Source organism: Triturus cristatus, chromosome 3_2, assembly GCF_964204655.1.
Source record: "Triturus cristatus chromosome 3_2, aTriCri1.1, whole genome shotgun sequence".
In the NCBI taxonomy this organism is placed as follows: domain Eukaryota; kingdom Metazoa; phylum Chordata; class Amphibia; order Caudata; family Salamandridae; genus Triturus; species Triturus cristatus.
Window position 1 is genome coordinate 196,727,413 of NC_140584.1, and position 18,433 is coordinate 196,745,845.

Below are 18,433 nucleotides of genomic sequence, written 5' to 3' on the forward strand. Positions count from 1 at the left end.
CTGCGGCTTATCCAACTGAAGATTTTACATAGAGTATACATCTCCTGCACGAGACTTCACGCGATGGGGAGGGCGGACACAGCGCTCTGTAGGAGGGGATGTGGTGGCACAGGTACCTTCTTTCCTGTGCTGTGGGGCTGCCCGAAGATTCAGAGGTACTGGTGAAGGGTGGTGCGGTGTATGGAGGAGGTGTGGGAGGTGGAAATTCGCCCGGAGGCTAAGAGGTGCCTCCTCAATATATGGGAGCCAACGGACCTGCCACCAAAGGGGAGGCTCTGGGTGACGCTCGGGCAAATGGTAGCGAAGAGGAACATAGCTAGACTCTGGGGAAGTTCTATTCCGCCCAAATTGTCAGACTGGAACAGGGATATGGACTGGTGCATGCTGCAGGAAAAGACCGTCTATGTGGCGAGAGGGTGCCCCCGTAAGTGGGTCGAGGTGTGGTCCAAGTGGAATGATTTCAGGGGGGGCATTTGCGTGCCTCCATCCGTCGAACAGGCAGACCCCGGGGATGTGTAATATTCCACCGCTCTTGACGCTCCGAGGGCTACGATAGAGATGCGTAGGTCGCACCACCGGGAAGTGGAAGGCATACGGTGCATACAGTGTGGACGGTTAGTTAAAATGGTGGGGGGGGGGGGTGAGTTTGACTGTTAGGTACCTTTACGCCTGTTGGGGCACCTGCCTATGTTGAAAAGTGGTTCTAAGAGAAACCGAGACCTATGCTCTTCTTCCCTACAATTTGATACACTTGTTTATTAACGCCGCCGTGCCCCCGGGTTGACGGCACAGGGCTGTGTTATTTGGCTACACATACAATATCACCTCCGCGGCCGGCCCCTTGGGTTGTAGGCTGTCAGCTGTGTACTGTGTATCTCTCAATAAAGGTCTTAAAAATAAAAAAATAAAAAACAGTGCACACTGCACAACCTTGGTGGGCCAAAGAAAGTGAAAAATGTAAAATGCCTGAAAAATGTACCAGAAAGGGATCTGCACTCGCACACCAGGCAGTGAAATAGTTCCACCACCCAGCATAAACCGATTTCGGGGATGGGCGAGCCCCGAAAGGATTATATCTATCACCTCCAGTAGTAGGTAAAAAGAGCTCAGCTCTCCCTGTTCAAATTTCCTGGCTTGAAGGTGGACTGTTAGGTGGCTGGGGGTCAGAAACTGCCTCTCCAACTGTGAGAGGTGGTCTGCTGTGAGTTGAGGCGGCAGAGTGGGTCACAGGACTACTCTATTTATGTTATTATCTGACCTTGAACTAGAGATAACAAGGCACATGTCCCAGATTGATGTCGCATCAGGTGTTCTTATGGAGGTCATTGTCTAAGCGAGTCCACACTTTCACTGGTTCTTGGAAAGAGAAGGACAGACAACATCTGCATCAGAGCCAGTTGTCAAGGATTCTACAAAAATAGAGCAAATGGAGCCTCAGCCTGCTCAAAATGGAATCTGACCTTATGGGCTTTATGTAAGCACTTTGGCACAGGCACAGAGTCTCAGAGCTTCCCAGCAGAGATGTTAGACCCAATACCTCTTTATTAAAGTACAACATTGCAGTCATGTCTGCCAAGATATGCACTGACCTACCACAAAGGGTGGGCAGGAAGACCTTTGAGGCCAGGCAAACTCCCCCCAGCTCAAGCAATGCAACATGGAGTTTTTGTTCGTTTAGATTCCAGTGGCCTCTGATCTCCAGTTCATACAGATACGTACCCCACCCCAAGGTGGATACATCTTTCTCCACTGTGCCCACTGCTGGTGGTGGTTGTAAAAAGAAATTCCCATGTGACTGTTTCTACTGATCACCAAAGAAGATCCATAGTAGTGTCCAGGGGGTCCTGATGATGTCTGTCAGATCGCCCCTGTGAATACACCATTATAGATGGAGTCACCACTGCAGAGCCCTCGTGTACAGGTGAGCATGAGTAAACAGCAGAATGCAGGAAGCCAGCAGCCTAATCAGGTAGAGAACCTTCAGTAACAGAATCCGAGCCCCGACCTGAAACATCAGGCTCCTATTCTGAGTGTCCCAAATCCTCTGGGGAGGAGAGACAACTCTGTGGGATGTTGGGTCCACTACTATAAAACTTTTCAAATAAATAAATATCCTCGATGAACAAACGGCACTGAGGGGTCCAGGTTTGACTTGGGGTGATTGTTGAAGAATTTCAGTGGTTTTACACTATTAGCCAAATCCATAATTCAGTTTTTTTCATAAATACATAATCCTGGGGGAAAGACTTGCTGAGCTCCAAGATAGCTGCACCTTAGTGCAGCTCTCCTTCAGTCACTTAACTAATCCATCATCACCACCTGCAAGACAGCCCCATCTGAGCCTGTAAATGAAATAAAACTATCCACAGTGCCCGGCTGCATCATACAATGTGAGAAATGCAAAGCAATTCTTGTTATTTTGCGACATCTGTGTACCTGAGTCCTACCTGGGCTGCGACTCCGGCTGCGGACAGACTTAAAAGGCGGCAGCTGTGACATCCGTCAGAGCCTCTTGGTGCTACAAAGGTGCCTGGGTCCTGACGTTGTGTGATAAACGGCTGCTGCCACTGCCTGGTAAGGCTAGGGAGTTACTATGGCAATGTAACTATGTACTATGTGAACACCCTGGTGAACACACTGAAAATGCTGGCCACTTACCACAAACTGAAGGTAATGCCGATGTGCAGGGTGGATTGGGATGTGAAAGTAGACGTCCTTCCGGTCGAGGGCAGTCATGAAGTCGTCTTGCTGTAGTATGACATCCTGGTGCATGACCTTATGGCTCTGACAGAAAGTATTTGTTGATGGGCCTCGGGTTGCAGATAGAGCGGAGGGAACGGTCATTCTTGTGAATCAGGAACTACAGGGAGTATACCCTTTTGCTGTGTTAGTCTGGTGGCATACGTTCTATTATCCCTTTGCAAATGAGGGCGTTTACACCAATTAATAAAGAGGCGCTGATGTCCTCTGGAAAGGGTGTGTCTGCAGGGAGAATGTGTGAAGGAGTTGCAGTGAGTTCTAGGCAGTAACCCTGCTCCATAATAGAAAGTACCCACTTATTGGACGTGATCTATTGCCATGTCACAGAAACCCCTGCCGTCTTCCCCTGACAGTGATCAGGGGGAAGTGAAGAGTCACTGTTTGGCGGAGGCTGCTCCTTTAGCCACACCACCTTTCCCTGTACCCCAGGAATATTTCCCCTTGTAGCCTAGATTCCCAACATCCCTGTGAAAGAGTTTACTGCTGCTGTGGCTTCTAATAGGAGGTTATGGCTTTGGGCAGGGTGGTCTTGGCCCCTCCTCTGAATTGTAACCTGCAAAAGGCACCCAGGAGAGAAGGCGCCTGGAGAGACCACATGGCATCATGGCATCTGTGAAGCCCTTCTTGATTTTTTCAAGCAGCTGGACAACCTGCAGTCCGAAGTGGTACTCCCCATTGTAGAGCAAATTTAGCAGATGCTACTGCACTTCTGACTTGAACCAGAGACACACAGCCAGGCATGGTGGCGAAGTGTGGCTCAATGATTAGAGCGGCAGACCCTGATGCAGAGGTCTAGCCCGGGACCAGGGTTCAATTCCCCGCCTCGGCGGGTCTTGGGCTAAAAAAAAAAAAATCCACGGACCTGATAATTCTCGCCTCGGTGCCATTCCAATCATGGAGTCCCACTCTGCAACTCTGGGCAATAGCTTGCTTAATCTCCACAATGAGGACGCTGGAGTTCATGTTGCGCACTGCAGTGTCAGCATTGGCGAGGGCACACCAAATACTAGTTTTGGAAATTAGTTTACTCTCAGAAATGAGTTCCTGGGAGATGTTGGAGGAGTTTCTCCATCTCATCCCAATGCGGCCAGCCGCACCTGAAGATCAGGTCAATGGAGTAGGCGATGCGCCAATGGGGGGGTGGCTGACTGAGCGGTGAACCGCTTGTCTGCCGCATCCATATTCCTGCTTTCCTTGTCTGGTGGATATGCACCATCAGTGCCTTGGGAGTTGGCACACTTACTGGCCATATGTACCACAAGGGAGTCTGAGGGGAGTTGCCCCCTAATTTTTGAGGGCTCTGAGGGTGAAGCTTTGAATTTTCTTTTAATTGGCTCCTTTGAACACCTCAGGAGCATTTTTCGACATTCCCTTTAGTATAGGGAGGAGCTGTATGGAGCGCTGAGCTGGAGGATAGCGTCTCTACAATGAAATCGGCATCCTCCTGGACTTTACATATTTCCACTTTATGACAGGTGGCTGCCCACTGAAGGACCTAATGATAGGAGGTGGTGTTATCCAGCAGGTATGGCTTGGCAAGGTGAAGGTCCAGATCAGTATAACAAGGTGGGTCTATACTGTAATCATCGCACAAATCATCATGAGTTTGCGGGTCAAGTGAGACATCATAGGGATACAGTCAGTAGTGTGTTCTGCTCCCCCACCTAACAATGGCAGAATGTAGTGAACCGAAAGGGGATTCGGGCAGAGGGGCTGCGTGTGGATGAGGTGAAGCAGGGAGTTGAGAAGGAGGGAAGAGGATGGGAGGGGAGGATGGGGAGAGGATGGAAGAGGAAACGGAGAAGGAGGCCAAGCAGCAGGTGGGGGCAGAGGGGTTTGAGGAACCAAAGAGCTTGTGCCCCAATCGTGGTGCCTGTTTGTCTTGGCCAGTGTTTCAGGCTGCAGACCAACAGCTCCCTCAAAAGTTAGTTTATGTTTGGAAGGAGTAGAGCCTTGAGCCTTTGGTAGAGGCTGGATGAGGATCCTGCCAGTTACTGGGTTGACCAGGATCCATTTCTGCCTGGCACTGAGCTCATCTTCAAGGTGTTGCATGATGTGCTGCTCTTGCTCTAGACACCGGGCACTTCAGTGTTAAGGCTGATTTCTGACTTGCTGGCACTGGAGTCAGTTTGGGCACCGACAGAGCTGTCAATGCCGAAGATTGTCTGGAGGGTGGTTTTGATGCAGGTGCCGAATGTTTTGCCGGCACCAGGAGAGGTGACTTTGGGATCTGCTCGGGTGCAGGAGGTTGGCTCGGTGCCAGATCTGAGGCATGTTTTTGGTGCTGACAATGACCCTCTGGCAGTGGAGTACTGGAAGCCTAACTCTTTGCTCGATGCCCGACCTCAGCTCGGTGACGGGTAGGTGGTGTTGGGCTCAAGGCCGATGTCTTCCTCGTCTGAAACTTAACGGGTTGAAGGTCTTCGGTCTTGGATTCTTAGAGCTTGCTTCAGGGCTGAAAAGAAGAGGTTGCTCTGCTGAGGACCTCGGCTGTGGTTCTTCCTCGACATCCTAGCTCCATGAAGAGGTTGGCGGTGTTGTGCCCCTGCTGCTGCACCATGGGATATCGAGCGAGGCACTGGTCTCGTTGATAACGCACCGTTTTTGTTTTCAAATGGAAGGCAAGGCAGGCAGAGCTGGAGTCCTCATTATGGTCCGGGGACAGAAAAGAGGTTACACACCTGGTGGAGGTCTGTCCAGGGATATTTCGCTCATCACTGTGGACAGTTCTGGAATGGAATCCTTTCCATCCTGGATTGATCATGCTCGGGGTAGAAGATGGAGTAAATCCTGGTTGCCTAGCCGGACGGGGTAGTGAATCGATTCTGAAAGTGTACTAGATGCATTGATTGCTTTAACAATTGGTCGGGACCCCGAACGGGTCCAAAAACAATCACCGCAAGGCGTTGACTTGGAACTCAGTGGAGACGCGGCCGAACTTGACGGTGGAGAAAAACACAATTGTATTGGCAGCAATAGGAAGAGTCACAATACATCAAGACTCGAAAGACTTTTTCAAAGAAAAACAACTTGCAAATGTCCGAACCCAACAGTAGAGGGCAGAAGTATGTACAGCATGTGTATCCTCAGCTACACACGTCACAAACACAAAGCACCATCTGTCAAAGCATGGGTATCTAATCTAATTTCCTGTAATGAGCAACTAGAAGTATATTACTCCACAATTCCACAAGTGAACTGACTTAAAGATTTCTGGCACCACTACAGTCTTATCTCCTGAATCGAGCGATAGTGGAATAAGGGGCATTGCCCATCCCCTTCAATCTTTCAGATTCTGAGGTGGGGTAATTTGATGTGTCCGCCTCACATGCGTTTATCCTGTATTTAGAGTCTTAGCACTGTTTTTCCGTCGCTGTGAACCCGTACAGGTGGTAAATGCTGAACACGTTAAATGGTATTTAATGTCTCTGCGTGTAATTATCAACGACATGACATACTGGTCTTCTTGTTGTATATTGGCATTTACAAAACAAATTTATATGCAGAAAACATGCACCAACGAGACAAGAGTCTGCCCTCGGTGAACACTACAGATAATTAAAAAAGCAAACTGGGTGAAATTTTGAAACCAGCTTTTAATGGTCTGCCATTTGAAAAATATATGTATATTGCAAGGAAACTGTCTAAAATACAAATTTCCGATACAGAAACTGCCAATCTAGTTTGCAGAGAGGAGGACTCTGAATTGATATGATAGGAAATGGCTGTGTGACAAAGGGTTGGAGACTGGGATTCGGCGTAGCCACCCACTCCCAGGCTTTTTACCAGCTTAATTTTCAAAACAACTAAGAGCCGGCTTAAGTCATCCTTTATCCGGTATCTTCCAGTGGAAGCATTGCCATTCTTCGGATGTGAAGAACTCATCCTAACCCTTTGGTCAACATCTTCCCCCAGGTTTTTTAGGCTGGTGTACTATCTATTACTTGCTTGCCTGGGCAACGCTAAACCTAATATCCCATCTTACATCTTTTTACAGAAAACCATAGCAATTAGGAAGAAAAATGGTATGAAAATAACTGTACCTGAAAAGAAACAGCAAGAGAAACCGAAGTGGAAATTACTGCAGTACCTGTATGTAAAGCTTAAAGAAATGTCATACTTGTTTACTTATGCTAATAAAAGATTTTAATGCAAACTACCTCTGCAATTTGCTTGTCTTTCTGAAGCTCTTTTAATTGGCTGTGGTGCTGAGAAGCTTTTGCAATAAAATCATCTTCCAAACTGCGGACTTTTGATTTTACATTGTTCAGAATTTGCTCCAAGTCAACTGCACGCTGCTCCTGTCGAGAGGCACGTCCCTGCTGCTGACGTAAATCTTCCCTGTGCAAACAAAGGCAAAACGTCATATGAACAGCACAGGTGTGAGGGCAATACAACCCTTAATTTAACTGCATTATATCCATCCTCTTAAACATTATGCAATAACCCATCATCTCTTTTAATTGCCGAGATATCTGTGGGCCCCATCTTTGTTTCTTAGCACATTAATTCTATTTCCCTGCGTTGTCTTTGAAACAAAGCAGGCGTGCCCTCATAACTACTTTCCCAATTACCCCACCACCAATCTGGCATATAATGTGTCATTCGGGTTACACAAAGTGCCTGCAAGTGAAATAATCTAATTTAACAGCACCAAAGTAGTAAATTCCCACGAACGAAGCCCCGTTGTAAGTGCGACAAAGGGGACTTCAAATAACAAAATAAAGATGGAGAGATTATGTCAAAAACAAAAAACAATGTACCATCAACAGAAAAAAAAAAATATAAGGGAATATCATTAACAAAACTGAGAGAAAAGCGGCACAAACGGAAAAGGCTACTGATCTCTCTGTAGCAGCAATCAAAAGAGTCGGTATCCAAGGAGGTGAATGCCCACGTTCCACTGCTTTACATCACAGTCTCCTTTATGACACGTTACACTGAGAATCCGCAATTAAAGGAGAAGTCCATATAATATCGCTTGTTAGCATAATGATAATTCAGATTTTTTTTTCTTGAGCCAGGTGGAAAATCCCCAGTAGCCAAATGGCACTTTAACCCCTTTGCTGCTTGGCCTTTCCCCCGCTGTGCTAAGCTCTTTTTTGGCTATTTGGGGTAGTTCGCGCTTAGGCCCCTGTAACTTTTTGACCACATAAGGTATCCACACCAAATTTGCGTCCTTTTCTTCCAACATCATGGGGATTCTAAAGGTACCCAGGGTTTGTGGATTCCCCTGGAGGGGACCCAGAAAGTAGCCAAAATACAGATACATTTTGTTTTGTTTTTTGAAAAATGGGAAAAAAGTGCTCCAAATGAACGCGTCTGGTTTTTCCCTGCAAATGGTATCAACAAAGGGTTTGTGGGGCTGAAATCCCCATTTCCCCAGCTTTTAGGGACTGACAGACCTGTGTCAGAAAACCAACATTTTTTTTACACAGTTTTTGCATTTTACTGGAAAATAGCCTATTTTTGCAATTTTTTGTGCTTTCAACCTTCTTCCAGTTAATGGTAGAAATGGGTATAAAAGCAATAATGGATCCTGCAAAGCTATACATTTTAGACAAGTAGACAAAATTCTGAATTCAGCAAGGGGTCATTTGTGTAGATACTTCAAGGTTTCATTATAGAAACTAACAGTTGAATATAGGAAAAATTGAAAATTTGTTGAAAAAAACCAGCCATTTGTGCCAACGTTTTCACCTATAACTTCTTCTAATTATGACAGCTTTTGAAAGCAATATACTGTTACATCCGCTGGATCTTTCTGGTGGTGGGGATATATAGGACTTGTAGGTTCACTAAGAACCCGAGAAACCCAGAGCCAATAACTGAGCAGCATCTTGCAATGGTTTTTTATTATGTACCGGGTATATAGCAATTAATTTGGGAAAATATATACATGGAAAAATCGGTATGAAAGACACCTATGTATTTCTGAAATTGGAACGAAATCTAGAGTTTAGAAACAGTAGATACTTGCACATTTCCGAAATTGTGAGTACGGATAATGGCATGAGAATTAAAGGACATTTTTCAAAGTGACTTATTTTTTACACATTGTCTTTCATTTGGAAGGCAGAAATGCATCAAAAGTCAATAGGTATTAACAGTTGCTCTACAATTCTGTGTTACCCTAAGTCTACCGATAAAAATGGTACCTCACATGTGTGGGTAGGCCTAGTGTCCGCGACAGGAAACGGCTCAAAACGCAACGTAGACACACTTTATTTTCACAGTGAAAACTGACCCTTTTTTTGCAAACTGCCTAGCTGTAGATTTTGTACCCTAGCTCGGCCGGCACCTTTGGAAACCTAGTAAACCTATACATTTTGGAAAACTAGACACCCAGGGGAATCCAGGATGGGGTGACTTGTCTGGCTCTCACCAGGTTCTGTTTCCCAGAATCCCTTGCAAACCTCAAACATTGTCAAAAAAAAAAAAACACATTTTCCGCTCATTTCTGCGGTGGAAAGTTCTGGAATCTACATGGATCCACAAAATTCCACCCACCCCACATTCCCCTAAGTCTTCCGGGAAAAATGGTACCTCACTTGTGTGGGTAGGTCTAGTGCCCGCAACAGGAAACGAAACGGCCCAAAACGCAACATGGACACACCACATTTTCAAAGTGAAAAATGACCCTTTTTTTGCAAAGTGACTAGCTGTAGATTTTGAACCCTAGCTCTGCCAGCACCTAGGGAAACCTAGCAAACCTATACATTTTGGAAAACAAGACACCCAGGGGAATCCAGGATGGGGTGACTTGTCTGGCTCTCACCATGTTCTGTTACCCAGAATCCCTTGCAAACCTCAAAATTTGTTTTAAAAAAACCCCATTTTCCTCACATTTCTATAGTGGAAAGTTCTAGAATCTGCGTAGATCCATAAATTTCCACCCACCCCGCATTCCCCTAAGTCTTCCCAGACAAGCATTGGCATAGCCAATAGGTCTTGCTTTTGGGACCTTATAAGTAGTTAGTTATGCAGCACAATATCCTTGGTGCAATAACATCAACTGTTGCATGGCTAAAAACTTATAAGGTCCCAAAGGCGAGACCTATTGGCTATGCCAATGCTTGTTAGATTTGTTACAAATAAGCTGCAGGGCTGTTCTTCTGCCATCTTGAAAAGCTAACTTTAAATAAATCCTAAACGACTGCCGCAGCATCATCACATATATGCGCTTATACGTGATGATCAGTGCTTAATTTGTCAAATTTGAAGTGCAGGTGCTCAAATCTTTCTCGGAGGCCACACCTGCTTTTTCTTTGGCTCCACCCACTTCCTCCACTGGCTCCACCCACTTCCGCTATTAGCTCCACCCACATCCTCAATGGGCACTGCGAAAAGTCAGATGAATTTCAGCAAGGGAGCCTGCCTTCCTCATAGTAAGGTTTAGATAGGAGGTTCCCCTGCCCTGTGAACATTTTCAAAAAGATTAAATCAAAAGTGCATTTAAAGCACAATTTTGAAATAAATTAGATAAAATCACTAATGCATTGAAAAGAGGCAAGTGACACTTCTCGGGCTCCCTCTGTGCGAGCCTTCAGGGAGAATCCTTCTTCATTACTACCTCCACCTGACCCTGGACTCTGCAACGCACTCTTTTACAGGCTTGTTTATCCCGGTAAAAACATTAGTAAAATCACCTTCAAACTTAAAACATTGAATATAGTGGTAAATATAATTAGCACGCACTTCAAAGTATGTTCCACAGTAGCCCTTATGACTCCGACTGCTAATTAAATAAACAAAAACAGAAAGGCCATGACAGGGCCGGCTTCAGCGCTGATGCGAAAGTCTTTTTTGGCGCCGCACCAATAACCTCTCTCTCCGTAAATAACCTTTACTACCACCTTCCAACAGTGCCCCTCATCCCTCAATGGCCTCCCCCTATTGACCTCTTCCTCAGATTCCCTCAATGCCACCCTCCAACAGTGCCCCTCATCTTTATTTAGCCCCTCTCTCATATGCATTTCATTTGTTGTACAGCGCTACTCATATCAGTGTAGGGTGTGTCAGTACTTTACACCACGCACACATTATACAGGAGACAATGAATCATACAAGTATGTAAATCAGTCTACAGGGAATGTCACATAAGCCAATGAGGATTACAAGGTGTATGAATCACGTGTCATCCATACCTGTGGGACGGAAATTTTACGAGGGTTTGGGCTGGAGAAACACAACCTTAGGATTTAAAGAGTATTCAATGGGGGTCAGCTTTACTGATAAAAATGTATATCTGCCCAAACATACTCATTTTGGAAACATTAGAATAATGAAAGACTGGGGAAGTTCTAACTATATCACAAAAAAAGAAAGCGAAGTTCTAACTATACCATTCATGTTTAAACTTTGTATGCAGCTCTTTGGTGACAGTTCATTGGTCACTGTCCTATGTTAGGATTGTACCTTCTGAACTGCATGTAACACAAGGATCTCTGTGACAAAGGCAGTAGGGTCAGGGAACAACCCGGTACCCATGGGTCCGACTATGCATTGTGAGCGTCGTCGTCTCGCATTCCCAGGGCTACGTGGCGGTTTCGGGAAAGACTGACCAGAGAGCTGTGTGGGTTCCGTGACCTCCAGCCACTCCTCCACATCCTCCGGACTTTCGAAGAAGTATGTGTTTTTCTCATAGATTATCTTCAAACATGCAGGAAAAAGCAGCGCATATTTGAAGATTCATGGTGCGCAACTTCCTCTTCACTGCCTGGTGAGAAGATCTGCGGCGTTGCACCATTAACGTGTAGCCTGGGTACAATGAGACCTGGCAGTTCTCAAATTGGATCTGTGGTTTCTCCCGTGCTTTTTGGAGCAGCACATCACGGTCCCCGTAGTTCAGGATTTTTACTATCAAGGGTCTCGGCGGAGCACCCACCCTCGGCTTTCCTGTAGGGATACAGTGCGCCCTTTCAATGAAAAAGAAGTCCGAGAGGCCCTTAGGGGCCACATGTGTGTGAAACCATTGTTCCATGTAGGTTGTCGCCGCCGTCCCCTCGCTTCGTTCCGGGAGCCCAATGGCGCAAATATTATTGCACCTTGCTCTGCCCTCGTATGTTCTTTCTGTTGTGGCACTAAGTCATCTAGGGTGGAGCTATGATCTTTCACTGTAGTGGCTAGTTTGGCATGGTCTGGCTTAAGTAAGGTAAAGCCAGTGGTGAGAGTTCCTATCTGCTGTTCTAAGGCTTTCCTGGATTCCCGGACCTCATTGAGTATCAAGTCCAACTTATCCTGAGCTCCTGTGTCACCCGTAGGCGGAACTGTGTTAATTGATTGCAGACTCATGGCGGGGTCCCTATCATCTCTGCCCTGGGAGTTAGTGGCGGCTGCCTCCTGCATTTTTCCCTTTGAGCGGCCTATCTCTCTCTGTGAGCGTTTCGCATCAATCGCCCCTGTTCTGGTACTTATTCTACTGATCAGGTGGTCCAGTATTAAGAAGGATGACACTCGAGCCCCAATGTGGGATGTGCGCAAGCCCTCCTGCGCTATTGAAAAGAGCCAAAAATGAATAGCAGGGAGAAAAAAATTGCCTAGAAATCCCCAAAGCTGGTAGGACAATGTGCCAATGCTGGGCCTTCACATAGCCATGAGAGTGTGACAGCAGGGCGGGGTAGAGAAAGCAGGGCCACCGTAGAGATGGAGCCTTGTTATGACTAACCCTCCGCAGGTCAAGGATAGCACGCTGTAGTAGTTGTTGGCGCAGCGGGGGACTGTGATTCTCAGGTCTCCGTCAGAGTCTCTATTTATGAAGCGGCGTGCTCAACAAGCAGTAGCGACCGGCATACGCCCTAAGGACACCCCCAGTGGCACCTGGACAACGGGCAAAACCCCGGTCGATCCACAAGGCGGGGTTGGAGGGGGGAAATAGAAAGTTGCAGTAGATTGGCACCCAAGGTCTCTGTATTGCCTTCCTTCCCATAGCGATGCTTGCATTACCACAGAGTCTCCATGTATAGGCAGTGCCAGCAGGAGGCCCGATCCAACAACTTGTGCGCGCCCTCCAAGGTGATGCCAGACCCCAAACACTCCCAGCTGGGGGCCAAAACAAGTGTGCTTGTGCCGCTCAAAATTCTGGGTGCAGGTAGGTGCCCGATCAATGCCGTGTCCCCGACAGCTTACTGTCCAGCGGATTCCGCCCACCACCTGCCAGGACCGATGAAAAGAAAAAGGGGGGGGGAAGGCCTCAGGCTCGCAAGCCACCCCGCTCCACCGGGTCATTGACAACCGATCCGCCGGCAAGGGGGGGAATGCTCAGCAGGCCCTCGGTCCTCATGGAATGGGGTGACACTCACCTGCAGATGTACAGTCCAACTCCACAGTCCAGGGCAGGCACACCACCGATGTTCATCGCCCCCCAGCGACACAGCTCCGACCGCGCCCGGGAACGTCACCAGCCGCGAATCGCAGTGCACAGGATCTGCGTCCGGGCCCCAGGGCAACGCCACAGCTCCGCTCAGCGCCAGACCCTGCCGTCGGGCCCACAGCACCACCGACCCAGGCGATCTCCGGCAGCCAGTCAGCAGTTCACAAGAGTCAACAGAACCGACTCACTGCGACCCACAAATCCAGCCCGCCCCTGACGCGCACGCACGCACAGTCAACTGTGTTAGTGCACGCACGCCGCACGGCCCACTGAGCCCACCCCCCCACTCACTGACTGTAAAATTTAAATTACCGGCGAAAGTGAAACCGTTACCAGGCTGCGGCCTCTGCCGCCATGATCGATGGATCACACACACTACTTACTACGCCACCAACCAAGGCACCAATAATTTATTCTCTTTCGCACCGTGCGGTGCGCAGCACGGCAGCAGCTAAAAATAAATTTATTGAAATGAATCATTGAAGTAGTGTGAGTTAGTCGTCACTCTGTCTGTCGAATGAATGTCGATGAAGTGATGAACTCACACACACAGCCGCACTGAACTTCTCCTGTGACCTGCAGGCTCTGCCAGGCTGCATGACGCACACGCTGATAAGACTGAGAGAGTACAGTGAGTATTTTAATCTATTGGAAAAATACATCAATGACGCACGTTACGGGCCGGGCGAGATGCGTAGACCCTGTCAATTAAGTGCCGGTGCTAAGCACCGGCAAACACGGGCACAAATTAAGCGCATGCAAACGAATACTTCATAGCTCTGTGACAAGCATTTTGACTTTTTTTTAGGCAAAAGCCGTTCACATTGGCTAAAGTGTTTTTTAGGTCTCGCTCTCGAGACCTATTGTCGCCGAGATGCCTCTCAAGGGAGACAGACCGGGGCACGCGCAGCGATTGGGGTCGGGGTCTGTGGACGCGCTTGCGCAGACGCACACGCACAGACACACGCGCGCCCACACCCCGTCATGCCGACCCCCCTCACCGCATCCGCGGCTGCCTAACGCACGCGCACACACCTCGCCACCGCCGCCGCCCCCCCCTGTACAAGCAGCATTGGCAAAGCTAATAGGTCTCGTTTTAACAGCAGCGATGGTAGCACACAGACAGATGCCATGCCGAACTACAGAACAATAACTAAGATATTCTAGTCATAAAAACAGCTGTGATGGGGGCGGAGCTAGCCGGCGGCTATGGCGGACGCGTAAGCGCAGAGCTCCCGCTCTAAGCCCCTAAATATCCGACCACAGTATCCTGAACGGCGGAGCTAAACAGATTGCTGGCGAGGGGGTTCCCTCCGGTACTGAGCTGCATCACCCCGGAAGCCCGGTGACAGCGAGCGAGGCCCGGAGAGTCGATAACGGCGGGCGCTGTGCGGAGGGGCGGACTGGGCCACAATCCCCGGGCTGTCCTGTGGCTCTCCCCGCCGTGCGTCACGCGACGTGCGGCTGACCTGAAGGGGGAGGATTCGATCGGCCCGGTCCGACTGCTGAGAGCCCGGGAGACGGCGGAGCCAGGTGCACCGGACACACGAGCGGAGGGGCGCGGACCCGTGGGGGGTGTGGAGAGTCAGTTGTGGTGTCTCCCCCCCCCCCCCCCCTCTCCCCCGGCTGGATTGCTGCCTGGGCCCCCCGGCAGACGCGGCTGCTCACGCCGCGTGGAGCCCTAGCTACCCCCGGTGTTTTGGATCCGGAGACTCCCCGGAGAAACATTTGCATCGGACGGCGGGGGAGGCAGGCGGTCTGGTGTGGCTCGCCCCCCCCCTCTGGCTCCCCCGAGGAGCGGCGCAGGCCGAGGGGCACTCGCGAGACGGGAGGCGACGGGGGAGCGCAGTGGTGCCGTACCTGGGTGCCCGGGAGTCGTGGGCCCTTGCAGGCTGCCCGGGTGTTGGCGCTCTCCCCCCCCCCTGGACCACCGGCGATGACCCGGGAGTCTACAGAGTGATTGCCGCTCCTTCTTGCCCCGAGCTGTGCCTTGTCGCTGTGGCGCCCTCCTTCGCTGCCCCCTGCTTGATGGGAGGCTGACGTCTGTGCTGTGGACGGACCGGTGGGCGACGGCGAGGGCCCGGAGGGCTCGATCACTTGACCTGTGCTGCGGCCTGGCTGTGTGGGGCGAAGGGGCCACCAGGGCTATCGTGCGGATGGGAGCGGTCTGCTGCCGCAGCCCTTTGGAGTGTACCCTTCGTGGATAGCAGTCACTGGTCGCTGCCCCTGGGGTGCCCTCCCGGTCCCGGATAGCGACAGAGCACGTGGAGGAGCGTGGAACAGCTGTCCCGGGTAGGGAGCCCCCCTCTCTCGCTCGGGCCTGTGGTGGCGGCCGGACACTGGGAGTGGCGCAGGCTGACCTACGACTCTGCGAGCAGACTGGTGACTGTGGCCGGGAAGAGACCAGAGAGTGGAATTGTGACTCGGAGTGGTCGGCGCCCCAGACATCTGCGAGACGTGGTGGGGGTTGCCTGTAGCGCGGCCCCCCTTGGATCAGGACTTTGCCCCGGAGTGGCGGACGCGCGGCGGCTGCTGACCCTCTGCGTCGCCATGGGCAAAAGCGATAAGTCCCAGCCCAAACTGTCTTTTGACCCCCGTAAGCCGAAGGGGCCCGATGAAGCACCGCCGGCGCGGCCTCCAGATGGAGCGGCCTCGGAGAGCTCTATGTGCGCCGACATCAAGGTAATGCTGGCGGCAATGGAAAAAGGGCTACAGGGCAGTCTGACCGCGATAGACACCAAGCTTGATGCCCTCACATACCGCATGTCGGAACGAGTGGATAAGAATACAGAGCGGCTGGATGCGTCCGAACAGAGAATAACTCAGGTGGAGGAGGCACAGACGGCATGGGACTCGGATCGCAGGCAATTCAGTAAACTACTGCAGGTCATTCAGGACAAGTCCGAAGATTTGGAGGCCCGTTCGAGGAGGTCGAACGTCCGCATCACCGGTGTGGCGGAATCGACGCACACCGGGCGAATGGAACACTTCGTTGAAAAACTGCTGCGGGCACTGCTGGGAGATGACGTGTTCTCCCCCATGTTTGTTGTCGAGAGAGCCCATCGTTCGTTGGGCCCTCGCCCCAAGCCTGGGGCGCCCGCAAGACCCATAATAGCAAAACTACTGAATTATAGGGACAGAGACACAGCCCTGCGGGTGGCAAGGGAAAAGGGGAAGCTGCAATATGAAGGGATGGACATCTCCATCTATCCCAACTTCACGGCGAAGGTCCAGGAGGAGCGCAGGCAGTTTGCACCCTACAAAAAACAACTCCGCGACTTGGGCCTGGACTATGCCATGTTATACCCGGCGAAGCTCCGGATCAACAGGCAGGGGCACTCGCACTTCTTCACGGATCCGAGGGAGCTGCAGCGATCCCTGAAGGAGTGGTCGAAGGAGCAACGGCGCGGGCTGCAGGACGGCGTGGACGCCCGGGCGGAGGTCTCCGGCCTGGGGGAGCAGGACTAGGTTGCTGGCAGTGGCCGCTGGATACGCTCTGCCTCCTGGCGGGGGGTTGTCGCCCTGTTGTGGAGGCTGCCGCTTCCCTGGCGGTGTCGTGGCTGCTGGAACATTGTTGGTGTGCAGGAGACGGCGACCACCCCGGAGGACTTTGAAGCTGCAGCTGGGTGAGAACTTTCCGATGTTTTGGGGGTGCCCTGGTGTCGAGGCCCTAGACTTGGAGGAGTGGCGGGGGCTGGTCCGCTTTCATGGTTTGGTCAAGGGCGGGATAGCCCTGCGGCCTTAAATAACTGCGGGACTCTGGTTTGGGTGGCGCCTGGAGCTCACCGTGCGGGCCGGTCCACGAGACAAATGGGCTCTGGCCTAGATAACTTAATGGGGGCGCTTAGAGGGTGCCTTGCAAGCTTAGATAGGTGGGGTGGCTCGCCTCTGATTGGGGTGTTGGGGTCCCCCCTAGAACTAATGGAGGAGAGGCGATAATAGCTCGAGCTGTACTGAGACTTGGGGCTTAGGAGTGCGGGCACGGCCATATGGTGGACTGTTGAGAGTTTAGGGTAGCTGTTCATCGGCGGCCCCTGCCCCAGCGCTGATAGCTTACATGGCCCCTCTGGGGGCTGGTTCGGGGATGGTTCTGTGTGTTTGTTGTGGGGTAGGGAGGGGGGTGGGACTGGGGATCTGTCTGGCCAGGTTGGGGGTGGTCGGCTGTGGGTGGAGGGCTGGGAAGTTAGGGGGACGTTCTGTGGTTGGGAACTGTGATCCGCACTGTCTGCTGAGTGGCAAGCCTTCTGCCTTACTGTTGTATGGCTGTTTCAGACTGTCTGGAGCTGAATGGTGGGCGGGGACTCCCGCCTGGCCCATGCGCTGCGGCGGTTGCTGTATGTTTCTGCTGGGATGACTGGACTGGGAGAATTGATGGGTGACACTGGCGAAGTGGCCATTAGGGCGCTGACTTGGAATGTTCGGGGGTTGAACGATTATCGCAAGCTCAGGAAAGTTTTGAATTATCTCCACCGGCATCACATTGACCTGGCACTGCTTCAGGAGACTCACCTCCCTCTTACAAGTAAACTGTTAGCGGCGAAGGGGCTAGTGGGCACCAGCGCGGCGGCGGGCTTTACATCACACTCCAGAGGGGTGGTTACTTGGGTAAACCCACGATCGAACCTGCGGTTGACGTCGCTGATTTCCGACCCGGACGGGCGTTACTTAATAGCGCGGTGTGCTGGGAAGGGCCATGACCTAATCGTAGTCAATGTGTACGGCCCCAATTACGACTCCCCTGAGTTCTATGATGCACTGGCGACACAATGCAGGCAACACGTGCACACTGGCATGGTATAGGGTGGTGACTTTAACTTTACATTCAATCCGGATTTAGACCGCTCCTCGGGGCCAGCCCGCCGCCCGGCGACCGCCGCCCTACATATGCAGGCAGAATTAACCAGACTGGACATGATAGACATCTGGCGGCATCGGCACCCGGGTAAAGGGGGCTTCACGCATTACTCGGCATTCCACGACGTGCATACCAGAATAGACTATTGGTTAGTGTCGCGGTCATTGCTTGCGTGCGTTAAGGGCTGCGAGGTCTTGCCGCGCACATTGTCGGACCACTCCCCCCTTCTACTGGTACTGGCTACTCCGCACCGACGAGTACCGCCGTTCACGTGGCGGCTGCCGCCTTACTCACTGTTGGATGACGCGTTCCGGGGGGAACTGGCGGATGAAATAGAATCGTTCTTTGAGGTAAATTCAGGCTCAGTCCAAAGTTTCCAAACGGTGTGGGACTCGTTCAAGGCTTATATTCGCGGTGTTGCAATGACTAAGCATTCGGGTGTGCTT

General features: G+C 50.9%; 1 protein-coding gene across 4 annotated transcripts in view; it reads right to left on the reverse strand.

Annotated features, from left to right (window-relative positions):
- CEP70 (centrosomal protein 70) overlaps positions 1-18,433 on the reverse strand; it is a 450,608-nt gene that overhangs the window by 318,780 nt on the left and 113,395 nt on the right. For all 4 annotated transcript variants that reach the window (XM_085647489.1, XM_085647491.1, XM_085647488.1 and 1 more), the window contains exon 6: positions 6,921-7,101. In XM_085647489.1, coding sequence (XP_085503615.1) covers positions 6,921-7,101 — 181 coding nt within the window. The remainder of the gene's footprint in view (positions 1-6,920; positions 7,102-18,433) is intronic.